The sequence below is a fragment of the Mytilus californianus genome, unplaced genomic scaffold (genome assembly GCF_021869535.1).
Source record: "Mytilus californianus isolate M0D057914Y unplaced genomic scaffold, xbMytCali1.0.p SCAF_21, whole genome shotgun sequence".
NCBI classification, from domain to species: domain Eukaryota; kingdom Metazoa; phylum Mollusca; class Bivalvia; order Mytilida; family Mytilidae; genus Mytilus; species Mytilus californianus.
Window position 1 is genome coordinate 5,727,379 of NW_026262670.1, and position 17,006 is coordinate 5,744,384.

The following is a 17,006-nucleotide window of genomic DNA, read 5'->3' on the forward strand; positions in this document are numbered from 1 at the left end:
GCTATAAGATCGTAGTACCTTATTGATTGATGTTTATAGTTTGCTATAAGATCGTGGAACCTTATTGGTTGACATTTATAGTTTGCTATAAGATCGTAGTAGCTTATTGGTTGACCTTTATAGTTTGTTATAAGATCGTAGAACCTTATTGGTTGACAATTGTAGTTTGCTATAAGATCGTGGAACCTTATTGGTTGACAATTATAGTTTGCTATAAGATCGTAGTAGCTTATTGGTTGACCTTAATAGTTTGTTTTAAGATCGTAGAACCTTATTGGTTGACAATTATAGTTTGCTATAAGATCGTGGAACCTTATTGGTTGACATTTATAGTTTGCTCTAAGATCGTAGCAGCTGATGGATTGACGTTTATAGTTTGCTATAAGATCGTAGTACCTTATTGATTGACGTTTATAGTTTGCTATAAGATCGTAGAACCTTATTGGTTGACATTTATAGTATGCTATAAGATCGTAGCAACTGATAAATTGACATTTATAGTTTGCTAGAAGATCGTAGAACCTTATTGATTGACATTTATAGTTTGCTATAAGATCGTAGTACCTTATTGATTGACATTTATAGTTTGTTATAAGAACGTAGTACCTTATTGATTGACATTTATAGTCTGCTATAAGATCGTAGTACCTTATTGATTGACATTTATAGTTTGCTATAAGATCTTAGAACCTTATTGATTGACGTTTATAGTTTGCTATAAGATCGTAGAACCTTATTGGTTAACATTTATAGTTTGCTATAAGATCGTAGTAGCTTATTGGTTGACGTTAATAGCTTGTTGTAAGAATTGTAGTACCTTATTGATTGACGTGAATAGTTTGCTATAAGATCGTGATAGCTTATTGATTGACGTCAATAGTTTGCTATAAGATCGTAGTACCTTATTGATTGACGTTTACAGTTTGCTATAAGATCGTGATAGCTTTTGATTGACGTTTATGGTTTGCTATACGATTTGTACTTGATCTGAGTTTTGAGGTAATAAGTATTGCGTATCAGTTTCATAACATTTGGTTGAGGCAAACTTAAGTTAGAGAACAAAAACGAAAAATTCAGCAATTGTTCCATTTGTAAAGGGGCATAACTCTAGAATAGTAAAAGTGATACCACCAAAATTCCATCTTGATCAGTGTTTTGTGGTAATAAGCATCGTGTATAAGTTTCATAACATTTGCTTGAGACAAACTAAAGTTAGAGAACGGAAACGAAAAATTAAGCAATTTTTCCATTTGTAAAGGGGCATAACTCTAGAACGGTTAAAGTGACACCACCAAAATTCAAACTTGATCTGTGTTTTGTGGTAATAAGCATTGTGTATGAGTTTCATAACATTTGGTTGAAGCAAACTAAAGTTAGAGAACGGAAACCAACTTTGGGACGAACGGACGGACGTACGTACAGACGGATAAGGGTAAAACTTAATGCCCCCTCCGCTACGGCGGTGATACGAATAATTCATTTGTCAAAGTTTACAGTGCGCAAAGAATTGTATATAAGAAAACGAGTTATTAACAACGATTATTATTTTTAATATATTAACCATTCTTATGCCTTTTTAATTACATTGCTGTTACACACGAAAGAAGATGCAAATCAAGTAAAAACATTAAAATATAAACATTGTGGAAAAATATAAGAAAAACGCTTTCTCTGTAAGAAACTCATATATATTGAAAAAGAGCTGCCAGTAGCTTTATACTTAACTAATAACAAATGAGTATATCTGAACTGTTTTGTGGAGTATCGTCTATTCTGAATAATATCTGTATAATTAGTGTTATAATTCTTGTTTAGCCGCCAATTTCTGGAACAAATCTCGGAGACAATGTTCAATTGCACCACCTTTACTCTGAGTTACAGATGTAGTTGTCTCCCCTGTACATCTATCAACACATACTCCGATATACTTCCATTCAAATCCCATTAACTGTCCTTTGAAGTTCCAGGTCACTACACACCCTTTACCACGATCTATCTGAAATATGAAGTATATTTAATGAAAAATAATATGATGTGCTTGAACATTTGAAAGAACGACACGTTCGGGTAACATCAAACCCAGAACTTGTGTATGGAATGTTAAAAAGTATGTGTGCCATGTAAACCCAGAACGTATGCATGGAATGTTAAAAAAGTATATGTGCCATGTAAACCGCAAATCTTACCCACACTGTATTTGAAATTTTTAGTCAAAATTAAGATAGTACTTGCAAGATCTTAAAGAGATTAGCAACTAAAGCGGAAACTGGTTGAAATTTTGGGCCACCTGTACATGCTATATTCATCCGCGGGTTTGGGGGATTCGTGTTGCTGATTTTTGTTATTTCGTAGTGTGTTGTGTGAACTGTTGGTGTCTTTACATCTTTTTTCCTTTTTTTTCGTTGTGTTGTCCGTCTTTCTTCGACACAAGGTTTTTGACTGTCCCTTTGCTATCGTCTTAGTTTTTTGTAACTACTTGCAGAGTAAAAAAAAAGAAGTATGATTGCCGATGCCAACTATCCACCATAGACCAAATTACGTAGATGTTAGCAAATATAGGACACAGTACGGTCTTCAACAATGAGCAAACCCACACATAATAGTAAGATATTTAAGGCCTCGACATTGCCTTTTCAAAAATGGGAAAATGTAAATAATCACTTGATTTATGATATAATTAGTTTGAATATACTAGATATAAGAAGATGTGGTATGAGTGCCAATGCTCCATCCAAGTCACAATTTGTAAAAGTAAACCATTATAGACTATAATGCTGATTCAAGGCTATTAAACTCTCAACCCTTCATGATATACAAGAGTGCTCACAGTTCAGCTTTTGGTAATTTAACATTGCACTATAATTGATCATCCGTTTTTTAGCAGAAAAATCAACCATCAGAAAATAGAACCAGCAATGTTTTATCAGTATAGCGATAAAAATTACCATTTTATCCGGTTTAGAGTAAGACAGAATATGTTCTATTTATAGTAACGGGGACAATGACCATTAGAAAACATCGGACGAAGGACGATCACGGTAATGTAATGGGTAACAATCACAAGGAGAAGACAACCAACAACAAAGGACGATCATGGTAATGTTATGGGTAACAATCAAAAGGAGAAGACAACCAACAACAAAGGACGATCATGGTAATGTTATGGGTAACAATCAAAAGGAGAAGACAACCAATGACGAAGGATGATCACGGTAATGTAATGGGTAACAATCAAAAGGAGAAGACAACCAACTACAAAGGACGATCATGGTAATGTAATGGGTAACAATCAAAAGGAGAAGACAACCAACTACAAAGGACGATCATGGTAATGTAATGGGTAACAATCAAAAGGAGAAGACAACCAACAATAAAGGACGATCAAGGTAATGTTATGGGTAACAATCAAAAGGAGAAGACAACCAATGACGAAGGATGATCACGGTAATGTAATGGGTAACAATCAAAAGGAGAAGACAACCAACTACAAAGGACGATCATGGTAATGTAATGGGTAACAATCAAAAGGAGAAGACAGCCAATGACGAAGGATGATCATGGTAATGTTATGGGTAACAATCAAAAGGAGAAGACAACCAATGACGAAGGATGATCACGGTAATGTAATGGGTAACAATCAAAAGGAGAAGACAACCAACTACAAAGGACGATCATGGTAATGTAATGGGTAACAATCAAAAGGAGAAGACAACCAACTACAAAGGACGATCACGGTAATGTAATTGGTAACAATCAAAAGGAGAAGACAACCAACAATAAAGGACGATCAAGGTAATGTTATGGGTAACAATCAAAAGGAGAAGACAACCAACAATAAAGGACGATCAAGGTAATGTTATGGGTAACAATCAAAAGGAGAAGACAACCAACAACAAAGGACGATCATGGTAATGTAATGGATAACAATCAAAAGGAGAAGACAACCAACAACAAAGGACGATCATGGTAATGTAATGGATAACAATCAAAAGGAGAAGACAACCAATGACGAAGGATGATCACGGTAATGTTATGGGTTACAATCAAATATGGGTAAAAATCAAAAGGAGAAGACAACCAATGACGAAGGATGATCACGGTAATGTTATGGGTAACAATCAAAAGGAGAAGACAACCAACGACAAAGGATGATCACGGTAATGTTATGGGTAACAATCAAAAGGAGAAGACAACCAACTACAAAGGACGATCATGGTAATGTAATGGGTAACAATCAAAAGGAGAAGACAACCAACTACAAAGGACGATCATGGTAATGTAATGGGTAACAATCAAAAGGAGAAGACAACCAACTACAAAGGACGATCATGGTCATGTAATGGGTAACAATCAAAAGGAGAAGACAACCAATGACGAAGGATGATCATGGTAATGTTATGGGTAACAATCAAAAGGAGAAGACAACCAATGACGAAGGATGATCACGGTAATGTAATGGGTAACAATCAAAAGGAGAAGACAACCAACTACAAAGGACGATCATGGTAATGTAATGGGTAACAATCAAAAGGAGAAGACAACCAACTACAAAGGACGATCACGGTAATGTTATGGGTAACAATCAAAAGGAGAAGAAAACCAACAATAAAGGACGATCAAGGTAATGTTATGGGTAACAATCAAAAGGAGAAGACAACCAACAACAAAGGACGATCATGGTAATGTAATGGGTAACAATCAAAAGGAGAAGACAACCAACGACGAAGGACGATCACGGTAATGTAATAGTTAACAATCAAAAGGAGAAGACAACCAACAACAAAGGACGATCATGGTAATGTAATCGGTAACAATCAAAAGGAGAAGACAACCAAAAATAAAGGACGATCACGGTAATGTTATGGGTAACAATCAAAATGAGAAGACAACCAACAACAAAGGACGATCATTGTAATGTAATGGATAACAATCAAAAGGAGAAGACAACCAATGACAAAGTTTCTTACTTGTAACAGGCACATTTAAAATATGTGGCGGGTTTCAACTTTTTTAAAATCTCCCCCCTCTTTTTAATTCCTCATTTAAACAAAAGGTACATACTAGCACAAGAAACGTCTTCCAGATCGAACCAATAAGAATCGGGGATGAAGGATATAAAAAGTCCATACGTGTGTTTTGTATACATGGTATAAATTGATCATCATCATGTGTACGTGGAAAATTAGAGCATCAAAATAAAACGGAATCTCGTCTTTTCAGTCGGGTGAGTTGAGTTTTAAAAAAGGGGGCCAATTTTTCGATTGCAAACTTTTAAACTTTAGTCTCCAGTTCAAACAATACACATATAGCTGTTAATAATAATACCTCTCCATTCCCAGATGTTCCAAGTGCATTTGCCAGATTTTCAGCACCGCCTATTAAGTTCCCTATATCAGCAAGCCCGGCATTTATGTGACCTGTAAACATGGAAAAGAAACCTTCTACTCGTTGTGCAATCATTGACCAATCAACACTTATCTAATATAATATTTATATGTAAGCATGGCTTTTTTCTCTGTCCAAAGAAATATATCTGAAAATTCCTTTAAATCTCCTGACTCAATAAACGTTAAAAGTAATCTAGACATATAGATTCTACCACTGCATCGAGTGTGATACGATATTTATCCACTCGAGACAGTTAAATTTTCAAATTTAAAACGCGAGGCTCGCCGAGAGTTTTAAATATTTAAAATTTAACTGTCGAGAGTGGATAAATATCGTATTACACGAGATTTGGTGGTAGAATCTGTTTCTCTAATGATTTTCAAACAATACGCAGGCAAATTTATTCCTTCTTTTCGAATGATCTGCAAAAAGATGTGTTCTTTCTATGTGACGTCATCAGGCATGGTCGCCTTTTTTCATGCCGTCACAATAGGAAATTCAGAGGAAAGCAAGAAAATTCGACGTCATAATAATTTAAACCAATGAAGAACTGAGATCAAACGAACCACACGTTGATTAAATTTTTTTTATACAATGGGTGCAGAAAGGGATAAATTGACGAAGAATTAGAGACATTGTTTTATGTATCAGCAACTCGGAAATGGTACCAATATGGGCTACAGGACTAACAGATATTGTTTGTTGTATTCAACTGACGGAGGACGACGACATCGAGAATGAACATTTCATGTTGGCAATAAAAATATTTAATGAGACGAACGAAACAATGAACGATGTTACTATACTTACAAAAACCTTTCATAAGAAATTAATAGTCCCAAGTTTCTACGGGTCGTCGACATAAAAGCCCAAGCCCTTTTGTTTCCTCCGGTTTAAAAATATATATTCAAATTGTTTTTTGAGTAATCGTCACTCGTGAATAAATGTTGTTCATCTTATTTGTGTAGCTGTTTTTGACGATCAACCCATGTTTGTTTTTAATGGCATATCAGCTTTGTACTGTAATGGTAAACCAGCTTTAAATCAATATTACTTTACTTTTCAAGCTCCCAATGATAGATATGAATAAAAGATGTGGGGTATACGCCTATGAGACTGCAACCCAACGACACAAAAATACCAAAATGAGATTTAAGAGGTCAGCAATCAACAAAAGACAAGTCAAGCTTTGATCGTTCCAGGTCTATAAAAGTTGTGAATAAATTTACCAGAGACTATTAGAGGTCTGCAATCAACAAAAGACAAGTCAAGCTTTGATCGTTCCAAGTCTATAAAAGTTGTGAATAAATTTACCAGAGACTATTAGAGGTCTGCTATCAACAAAAGACAAGTCAAGCTTTGATCGTTCCAAGTCTATAAAAGTTGTGAATAAATTTACCAGAGACTATTAGAGGTCTGCAATCAATACCGACAGAACAAATATATAACAAAAGACAAACTGACGAGGTTGCGATGTTTCTTATTTATGGAATCGAGCGTCCTACTTTCCAGATACTTAAATTGCATATGTACTCTGCGTATTTTTTCGTTAATCATAATTCTATATATATATATTACTATTAATAACACTTACCGAACACCAGTACAACGACACAGAGAGATAACCAGACTTGACCAGGCATTTTGACGAGTAAATGCTAACTTACCTTACCGTTTATATAGGCTGTGTTAAGTACACGTATCCATAAACAAAGTCTAAAAATAACACAGGATATTTTTAATTCTTATCTTCGATCAAACAAATTCAGAAGTTACCCGAGACTTATTGGAAATTTCAAATCTTTAAATAACCCGTGACAGTGAATTTGAATAATGCGCGTAATATGAGAAATACGTTAACTAGATTTATGGTTCGGGGAGAGGGGGAGGTGGAACGTAGATGGCGTCTGTCCCCTTAATTGGAAAATTATTATTTTTTGGCATAAAATTGTCAAAAATTCGTTATTTCAACCATTTCGGGTGATTCTTACACAAAAGTAAATAAAATAAATCAATTGTTATAGTGACATGTGTCATATTTGACATACAATTTGTCATACAAATATGTTTCAAAAACAATAAAAAATACACCCGGCCCATCGTATCTATAAGTCACTTTCAAAATCACAAAAATAATGTCATTTTCTTCGAACAAATGTACAAATTTGAACTAAATTGAAAATTTGTAATGCTGAATAAAAATGAAAGTTAATAAAAAAAGAATGAGTAAAAGATTAAATATATACCATTTTAACTAAATTAATTAAAATAAAGAATCAGAAAATTGTCAGATTAATTATCAAGTAACATTTTCACATTTTAGTATTTCAGCTAATTGAAAAAATTCTCTTTACTTTCAACTAAAATTATGGAAATAGAAATAGTAAACTACTGTGTATCAAGATTTTTATGTGTATAACACTCCACGCCGATGTCGGAACGCTTTTATTGTATATCTAGTCAGCTTTCGATTACAGTTTGTCCACCTTTTCATTTCATCATTGGTCATATTTCGTAATTCATTATTAGTAAATATGTTACTAAAGGCACTTTCTCTCAAGTCATACAAAAAGATACCAGCTGAACCTTAGGTCGCGTTCACACTGCCCATGTGTGCACAAGTTTGTCGCGTTCACACTGCCCATGTGTGCACAAGTTTGTCGCGTTCACACTGCCCATGTGTGCACAAGTTTGTCGCGTTCACACTATCCATGAGTGCACAAGTTTGTCGCGTTCACACTGCCCATGTGTGCACAAGTTTGATTGTTTGCGCCTTTGATAACTAATCAATTGTTTAAAATGCATTCAATTCTATATATTTAAAAGTCAATTAGCAGCTTGAAGCGTTTTCAAACTTAACGCATTGAAACTTTATAATTCATGTAAAAAATTCAATAAAACTTGTTTCAAACTTGTCTAAGCCTCGATGTGGACGATGACCAATTTGCCATTATACACATGTATCCTTAATTGCATGCGTTTGCTCGCAAATGGAAATATATGTGGTTTATACAATGTACACTAGTTATAATTGCTATTGACTCTCAACCAATGCTTAATTCTATCAAAATATTGACCGAGCGGGGTTCAAGTGAAAATATGCTGTACACCATAAAAATATTTCGGTACACTATAAATAATTCCTTAATGTTAGTATTGTGTTGCATTAAACAATCAAATAGACATAAGTTAACAACAATATCCTGTGTACAGTGTTGACATGCCAACTCTCGGGTAGGAGATACACAGTATAAAAATATGAAGACATAAATTAACAACAATAATTTGTACAACTCTCGGGTAGGGGATACAAAATAAAGAGACATAAGTTAACAGCAATATCCTGTGTACAGAGTTGATATGCCAACTTTCGGGCAGGGGAAACACAGTGTAAAAATAAGGAGTCATAAGTTAACAGCAATATCCCGTGTACAGTGTTGACATGCCAACTCTCGGGTAGGGGATACACAGTATGAAAATAAGGAGACGTAAGTTAACAACAATATCCAGTGAACAGTGTTGATATGCCAACACTCGGGTAGGGGATACACAGTATAAAAATTTGGAGTCATGTGTAAACAGCAATATCCCGTGCACAATGTTGATATGCCAACTTTCGATTTGGGGAAGCACAGTGTAAAAATAAGGAGAAATAAGTTAACAGCAATATCCCGTGTACAGTGTTGACATGCCAACTCGGGTTGGGGAAATACAGTGTAAAAATAAGGAGAAATTAGTTAACAGCAATATCACGTGCACAGTCTTGATATGCCAACTTTCGAGTTGGGGAAACACAGTGTAAAGATAAGGAGATGTGATATGAAAGCCTATCAGACAACATTCAACCAAATTTAAAGGATATGTAAACAATTAAAAGGTCAGCGTACAGCTCTCAACAATGAGCAAACCTCATATTATATAGTATTTCATAAAATGACCCTAGAGGAGGACAAAATGTTAAACAATACAAAAAAAAAAAAAAAAAAAAAAAAAATTATAACGGCGAGTTAAACACTTTGTAAGCGCTAAACCCTCCACATATTAAGGGACAGCGGTGTAACAGTACATGCAACATTAGAACAAAATTATAAGATACAGTCGAAAAGGATGGGTACTTAAAGGCAAAAATATAACTAACACAACGACAAAGCAGTAATCGCAGTTCTCAAAGCTACTTCGACTACTATAAAGACAACGTTTTCCAAAAATGAGATATGCATCTGTGCATCTTCAACAGAGAAAGATTTTAGCTTAAACATATTTTATTTGCTAAATCTTGACAAAATGGATGAGACACAAGTAAATCATACTCATGAAGACTTCTCCATAATACAATATGAGTATATATATATATATATATAATTATAATATTATGAGCATGCATGTAAAATGAGCAAATTCATTAGATATTACATAAACTATAAATAAAGAGAAGAAAAGAAAAAGAAGAAGCAAAGATTGAGACATTATATTTATCTGTGATGATAACTTAAGTTTTGATGATGATGATCGTCCATGCCAGTATTTATAACACTTCATGAAGGTTCTAGAAATCTGTTTAACCTTTTAATAAAATCTTGAACATGTTTGAAAATTAGCCAATTAAGATTGTTGACTAAAGATTCTCTACACGAAGAGTACAGTATTTTGGGCAAACGTAAAATACCATTTTTCGATTCTTTCCTAAATTTAGATATAGAGTCGATGTTGCGAATTTTTAAATCAAGCTGATTCTATTCTCGTATTGTGGATGGAATTAAAGATTCAGTGGTAAGGGAAAGTCTACAAAATGGAACAATGATATTTTGACCGTTTCGCAACGGATAGTTGGTTGTACTTTGTATACATGGGGGAACAAGATTATACAGGTACTGAGGTGCATGTTTTATATTTATAATATAAAACAGCTGTAATTTTCTTCTTCGTCTTTCATATAAAGATTCCCAGCCAACCTCAGTGTACAGAGTCTCAGGTTTAGTGAAAATTGGTAGACCTGTAACAATTCTTGCAGATGCCAATTGCATGTTTTTCTAATTTATTTGAATAATATTTCTCATAATAATCCCGTATTTCCGTGGCATAATCAGAAATGGGTCTAATAAAAACTAGGTAGAGTTTTTCTAAATTATTTCGAGACAGTCGGTATTTAAGTTTACGCAGAACATTAAGGTGCTTATTTACACATATAATTATTCTTTCAATATGATTGTTCCATTTTCTACCATTAATCCTCCATTTTCTACATAAGCAAATGCCTGTACCAAGTCAGGACTATGACAGTTGTTTTCCATTCGTTTGATGTGTTTGAGCTTTTAAATTTGCCATTTGATAAGGGACTTTCCTGTTTTGAATTTTCATTGGAGTTTGGTATTTTTGTTATTTTACTTTTTTCCATCACTACTAAAGGTAACTCTCAGGTGCTTATGTGATGTACTTATAGGGATATTTTTATCATTTAAGGGAACGTTGAGATCTGGTATCTCAATATTTGAAAATATCATAATTTCTGTTTTATCAGGATTAAATGACGTTATCCATTCAGTTGACCAATCATCCAGCTTTTTCAGGTCGCAATCGATCACAGACTTAATCTTTTGTCCATCGTAACTAGAATAACTGAATGAAGTGTCATCTGCAAATAGCCTACACGGCGATGTAAGCGTATCAGCAATATCATTAATATATAAAGCGAATAGAAGATGGACCACAACAGATCCCTGGGGGTACACCTGCTGACACTTAACAAAAATGACGAATTATGCAGTACTAACTACTGTTTGTTTTCTATCATGCAAATAATCTTCAAATCACTGTTACCATCAGCACACCTAACAACATCCTACCTTTTAAAGGTATTGCGAACGTATCGACAGGATGTAAAGTCAAGATTTTTTAATATGACAATGGAATAAACAAGTTCGCTTTGGACCAAAATGTTAGTGAAGCCAAATACATAATTAAAACATTTATAAAAGAAACGAATATTCCATAGCTGCATATCTGTAACGACCTTTCAAATTTTTTTTCTCTCCTTAAATTCGTACATGGAATAAATAACCCAAGCTCGATAGTTTGTAAATCACCTGACAAATCCGTAACTATTTGTGAAAAAGGATATAAAATTTCCCCAATTTTTCAAAAAAGTAGACCCGGTAAGACCCTTTTTGACCACTAATATAGCGTTTTTACAAAGTTGTTAAAAATGTAAACTTTTAGCTTTTTATTGACAATTAGAATAATTTTGTAACATAAATATGGGCTTTTTTTGACAAAACAATGGACAAGCATCAGGTACTAGAATCATTATTTGATGCAAAAATACTGAAATCTTCACAATTTTACTTTTGTACTAATTTTAAGACTTTTTTTGTCTAAAATTGAAACGGCCGCATTTGTGTTCAGTCTTATTATTTAAATATATGTTGTATTTAATGATAATACATAACATATATAAATGCTAGAACTGAACGCGAATGTGGCCACTTCCACTTTGAGTAGACACTTAAGTGTTTAATTTATTTTTTTATTTTTCATCAGATGTACTTTGAATTTTAGGCCGAAATTAGCCCTTACCGGACCTCCTCCTTTTACCTATGTGATCTAATAAACAACTTGATGAATTTCTAAAATTCATTAAATCTCAAAACAAGTAACTTTCAATTTAACTAACCCTATAGTAAATCCGTAATTGTTTGTTAAAAATTTCCGAAAATTTTCAAATTTTCCCCATGTCATCTAATGAATGATGAATTTCTAAAATTCATTAATTTTCAAAACCATTTACTTTCAATTTAACTAGCTGTAGTAATGGAAATTTCTGAGCACATAATGTCTAAAAATACATTTCAATCCTATTAAGGTCGTAATAACTATAAATAGCAAAAGGGGAAATTGGATTTAAAAATACCCACAAATGGTATATATATAAATTCCAAATGATTAATTTTTTATTGACGTTTTACAACTTAAAGGTAAATACAATTTTATTCGAGTCTATCATGATTTTTTTTGAAGATTGAAAAAAAAAAAGAACAAACTTTATATTACATCACTAAACGTGTATTGTACTAAATAAAAGCTTAATATTCCATCTTTTGACATCTGTTGAGAGGAGTCATTACAGAAATGGTTGAATTTACCAAACTGATAATTATCAATTTTTTAAACCAATAATAGACAAAATGTGTCGCTTTGCTGTTGTTTTATTGACCTTGAAATTAATACATGAAATTTTTATATTTCAACAATGAAGATTTCGAGGTGAAGGGTGCTGTTTAAGTACCGTTTTAAGATGTCAGTTCATGTCAGATCACTTATTTCATACAAAGGTATTATTCGTCTTTTAGGTTTTTGTTCAGTCGATAATAATGGATAAATTTGGAAACTTCTTGAAAGGTGCTGAAGATATGGCAAATGCACTAGGAACATCTGGTAACGGACAGGTAAGCAGTTGAAATGTGCTGAAGATATGGCAAATATACTGGGAACATCTGGTAACGGACAGGTAAGTAGCTGATTTGCTGAAGATATGGCAAATACACTGGGATCATCTGGTAACGGACAGGTAAGCAGTTGAGTTGGTGAAGATATGGCAAATACACTGGGAACATCTGGTAACGGACAGGTAAGCAGTTGATTTGGTGAAGATATGGCAAATATCAACAAGGCAACGTTAGGAATGGGTTTTTTTAAAAGTCTATAAATCAACTATTCATAAAGCTCCATAAGATGGATATTGACCCCGCCCCCTAAATCCGCCTCTGCTTTAAAACAGACACCGACGTCTCCCTTTATTTACATGTAAATAACCAATCCCAAAACACCGTCTATTCTAGGTTATTGATTGTATAAAGTTAATATGTTCTTCTCAACGTTATTATTAGGTTTTGAACTTTTGACTTTGAGCATCACTACAGAGACATTTTTTGGTGCTGTAAAATTTGTACCATTGATGTTATTCATAAATCAAGAATATTTCAGATCTAAAAGACAATTACATTAATCTGGAACTGAAAAGCATTCATTTAACTTTAATATTATTATATAAGCTTAATCAAGTAGAGGTTCGAATGTTAAGTATACATGTATTATTATATAAGCTTAATCAAGTAGAGGTTCGAATGTTAAGTATACATATAGTAGTAGAACAAGTAAAGTATTTTCTGTTATGATTGAGATTTTATGAAAATGTTTTACTATTAAAAATTCACAGTACTTATCATACATGACTTTTGAGAAGTTAAATGACATTGGATTTTATGACTTTTAAATATTCATGATAAAGAGTTAAGCGTTATAAATGGTCAGTTTAGTAAAATATTGCTTATAAAATTAAATTTCATATGAAATTATTTTTATCGATGGCTTTATAGGATGACGTTCTCTATCCATTACCAATGGTTTTTCAACTGATCAACGTTTTATTTTGCATTAGGACAGTCTATTTGAAGATGTGTGTTATAATGATGATTCCCGTTATAATTATCATTACTGATTTCTAATAACCTGTCAGTGTCACTAAACGAATATATAAAAGAACTGAGTGTATGATATGGGACAAATAAAAAGTTTAAAGATATAAATTTATAAAACAAATAAAGGAAATCAATAAAAGTCGAAGTATCATTTGCATGTTTTTAAACTCCGTTTTGTAAGAAAATCAACGGCTGTGTCTCACTACATACTTTTCGAATACACATGTAGTGTTTGCATATTTTTGTTAAACCCTGCCCAGTCAAGTGGAATCAATCAAGTTTTTAATACCTGTAACTGTATGAAGCCGACATTCTAAATTTCGGAATGTATTGCTATGTGATTTCTTCAATGATAAACAGGAAACTCTCATTGTTCAACTAAAATATCTTCTTCTTGCCAACAATACTACAATAGCGTTAGCGTTCAAAAAGCCGCAAGACGTCTGGGACTCTATTAACAAAAATATTACGACTAAAATTGATCGTAAGTTATGCTGAAATGTTCATGAAAATATTTGATAAATGTCAGAGATTAATGTGACGTTGTGGTATACGGCGGGAATGGTTACACGACGCTGTGGCATTTACAATACACTGCGCACACGACCACGGAACGATTTTTTGCGCTAAACAGTTATGATACCTATAGCATTAAAAATGAGGTTTCATGCAATGATACTGACAAGAAAGCTGTCTGTGGCTTTTTGTCACCGATAAGTGTCATAACAATTTTATCTTATTGTACCTTCAACTTGGACACTACATTAAAAGTATATAAACTAACGAACACTTTACAATAAGGATCAAAATTATCTTTTTTATGCCGCCGCCGTAGCGGTTGGGGCATTACGTTTTACCCTTGTTCGACTGTACGTACGTACGTACGTCCCAAAATTGGTTTCCGTTCTCTAACTTGAGTTTGCCTCAACCAAATGTTATGAAACGTATACACAATGCTTATTACCACAAAACATAGATCAAGTTTGAATTTTGGTGGCGTCACTTTAACCGTTCTAGAGTTATGCCCCTTTATAAATGGAAAAATTGCAAAATGTTTAGTTTCCGTTCCCTTACTTAAGTTTGACTCAACCAAACGTTATGAAACTTATACACAATGCTTATTACCACAAAACACAGATCAAGTTTGAATTTTGGTGGCGTCACTTTAACCGTTCTAGAGTTATGCCCCTTTTTAAATGGAAAAATTGCAAAATTTTTATTTTCTTCTAAATATCAAGTAATTTTTAAAATTGGAGTTATCTCCCTTTGTCCATGATTATAGTTGAATCAACTACAATCAATGCTTTATACAATTCAATGATTAATTTTGACTACTGACTTTTTAATACTGATAAAACACAGATCAAGTTGAATTTGGGTAGTGTCACTTTAACAATTATTGAGTTATGCCCCTTTATAAATCGAAAGACTGCAAAATTTTTAGTTTCCATTCTGTAACTTAAGTTTGCCCCAATCAAACATTATGAAACCTATACACAATATTCATTACCACAAAACTAAGATCAAGTACATTTTTTTTTGTTTCCGTTTTCTAACTTTAGTTTGCCTCAACCAAATGTTATGAAACTTCTACACAATGCTTATTACTACATAATACAGATTAAGTACGAAATTTGGTGGCGACACTTTTACCATTCTTGAGTTATGTCCCTTTATAAACATAAAAAATTTCGTTTCCGTTCTCTAACTTTAGTTTGTCTCAACCAAATGTTGTTGTCTCAACCAAATCTTATAAAACTTATACACAACCGTTCTAGAGTTATGCGTGTTTACAAATAGAAAAATTGCTGAATTTTTAGTTTCTGCTCTCTACTTAAGTTAGCCTCAACCAAATGTTATGAGACTTACACACAATGCTTATTACCACAAAACTCAGATCAAGTTCAAATTTGGGTAGCGTCACCTTCACCGTTCTTCAGTTATATGACATTATCCACATTTATTGTTTGAAAGTTTTGTCATTTTCCCAGCGAAGTATTGAATATGAATATATCTCGAAAAGTAACTCATGATGGTATTTTTTTTAATTGTATATTTCGAAAGTGAATATCAAAATTGACTTTGTATCAAAATTGTACGGAAAAGACAACGAGAGAAATTTCGGTATATTATGCCCTTAAAACCTATCCTGTTATTACTACCCACATTTCTGTCGATAGAAATATTGTAGCTAGGGACTACCGACGATTTGACTTTTACAGTTTTATCATTTAATATGGAACAACCCACTCTTCAAATACAACACATGTTCAAAATTAAAACATTTATCGTGGAAACGTTAATTAAACGTTTCTAATGACTCCGACAGTTAATCACCCAATCAAGAATGGCGTAACATGTTATACTGCACCAGAAGATTTTTTATATACCTATCATTTACTTAACTGCTGTTTTATCATTCAATACGTTCGCTTCTTGTATTTTGTAGATTGATCGGGGTGATGGAAAAATTGTTGCCTGGTCATTCAAAGGTCAGATAATTGGGATTGAGTGGAAATACATAGGTATTTGTGTGGATAAAGCCACAGGAGAAACAACTACTGCTATAACCTCAAGCAAAGGAGGGGCAATTGAGCATTCCATGAAAGACCTGTTCCAGAGGCTGGCATCAAAGAATGCGTTATAAAATTAATGTACTTATTTTTAACTCAGCACTATCTTATGTATTCTCTGTATAATAGTATACACATCCGGCCATTTTTGATTTTTATATAATTAATGAAATATCGTGCATTATAATCTATATATATTTTTAGATTGTTTAGTGAACACAAATTGTATCGTTCAGTTTTATCTTATGTATTACACCTTTTCTCATATTAATTCCTGTACTTTTACAATTTAATTGAATTGATCCGATACTTTATACACTATTGTATAACAATAAAATGTACAATGAATACACATGCTTCTTGTTTTCGGGCAAAAACGACCTACTAAAGGTCAATGTAAAATGGCATCAAACCACCACACATCCCGCCGCATCTCTCATCGGGGATGTTGTATATGTAATGGCATCAAACCACCACACATCCCGCCGCATCTCCCATCGGGGATGTTGTATATGTAATGGCATCAAACCACCACACATCCCGCCGCATTTCCCAGCGGGGATGTTGTATA

General features: G+C 33.4%; 1 protein-coding gene and 1 long non-coding RNA gene across 2 annotated transcripts; one reads left to right on the top strand and one right to left on the bottom strand.

Annotated features, from left to right (window-relative positions):
- Positions 1-1,526: 1,526 nt before the first annotated feature.
- On the bottom strand, positions 1,527-7,060 carry LOC127732030 (uncharacterized). The gene is made up of 3 exons (XM_052241073.1): positions 6,983-7,060; positions 5,326-5,417; positions 1,527-1,996 (listed from the first exon to the last, which is right to left on the bottom strand). Exons 1-3 carry the CDS (start codon positions 7,029-7,031, stop codon positions 1,799-1,801), a joined length of 339 nt encoding a protein of 112 aa, XP_052097033.1. The 5' UTR covers positions 7,032-7,060; the 3' UTR covers positions 1,527-1,798.
- Positions 7,061-12,467: 5,407 nt separating this feature from the next.
- Positions 12,468-16,785, top strand: LOC127732031 (uncharacterized). Its single transcript, XR_007996031.1, has 2 exons — positions 12,468-12,830; positions 16,312-16,785. It is a non-coding gene; the product is annotated as an uncharacterized LOC127732031 (long non-coding RNA).
- Positions 16,786-17,006: the final 221 nt, after the last annotated feature.

What these genes read in the sequence shown, in the direction of transcription:
- LOC127732030 (XM_052241073.1), bottom strand. Translation starts at nt 7,031, where the DNA reads ATGCCTGGTCAAGTCTGGTTATCTCTCTGTGTCGTTGTACTGGTGTTC. An exon ending in TGTCGTTGTACTGGTGTTCG is followed by an intron (nt 5,418 to 6,982) that starts GTAAGTGTTATT and finishes CCATGTTTACAG; the next exon opens with GTCACATAAATGCCGGGCTT. An exon ending in GAACATCTGGGAATGGAGAG is followed by an intron (nt 1,997 to 5,325) that starts GTATTATTATTA and finishes TTCATATTTCAG; the next exon opens with ATAGATCGTGGTAAAGGGTG.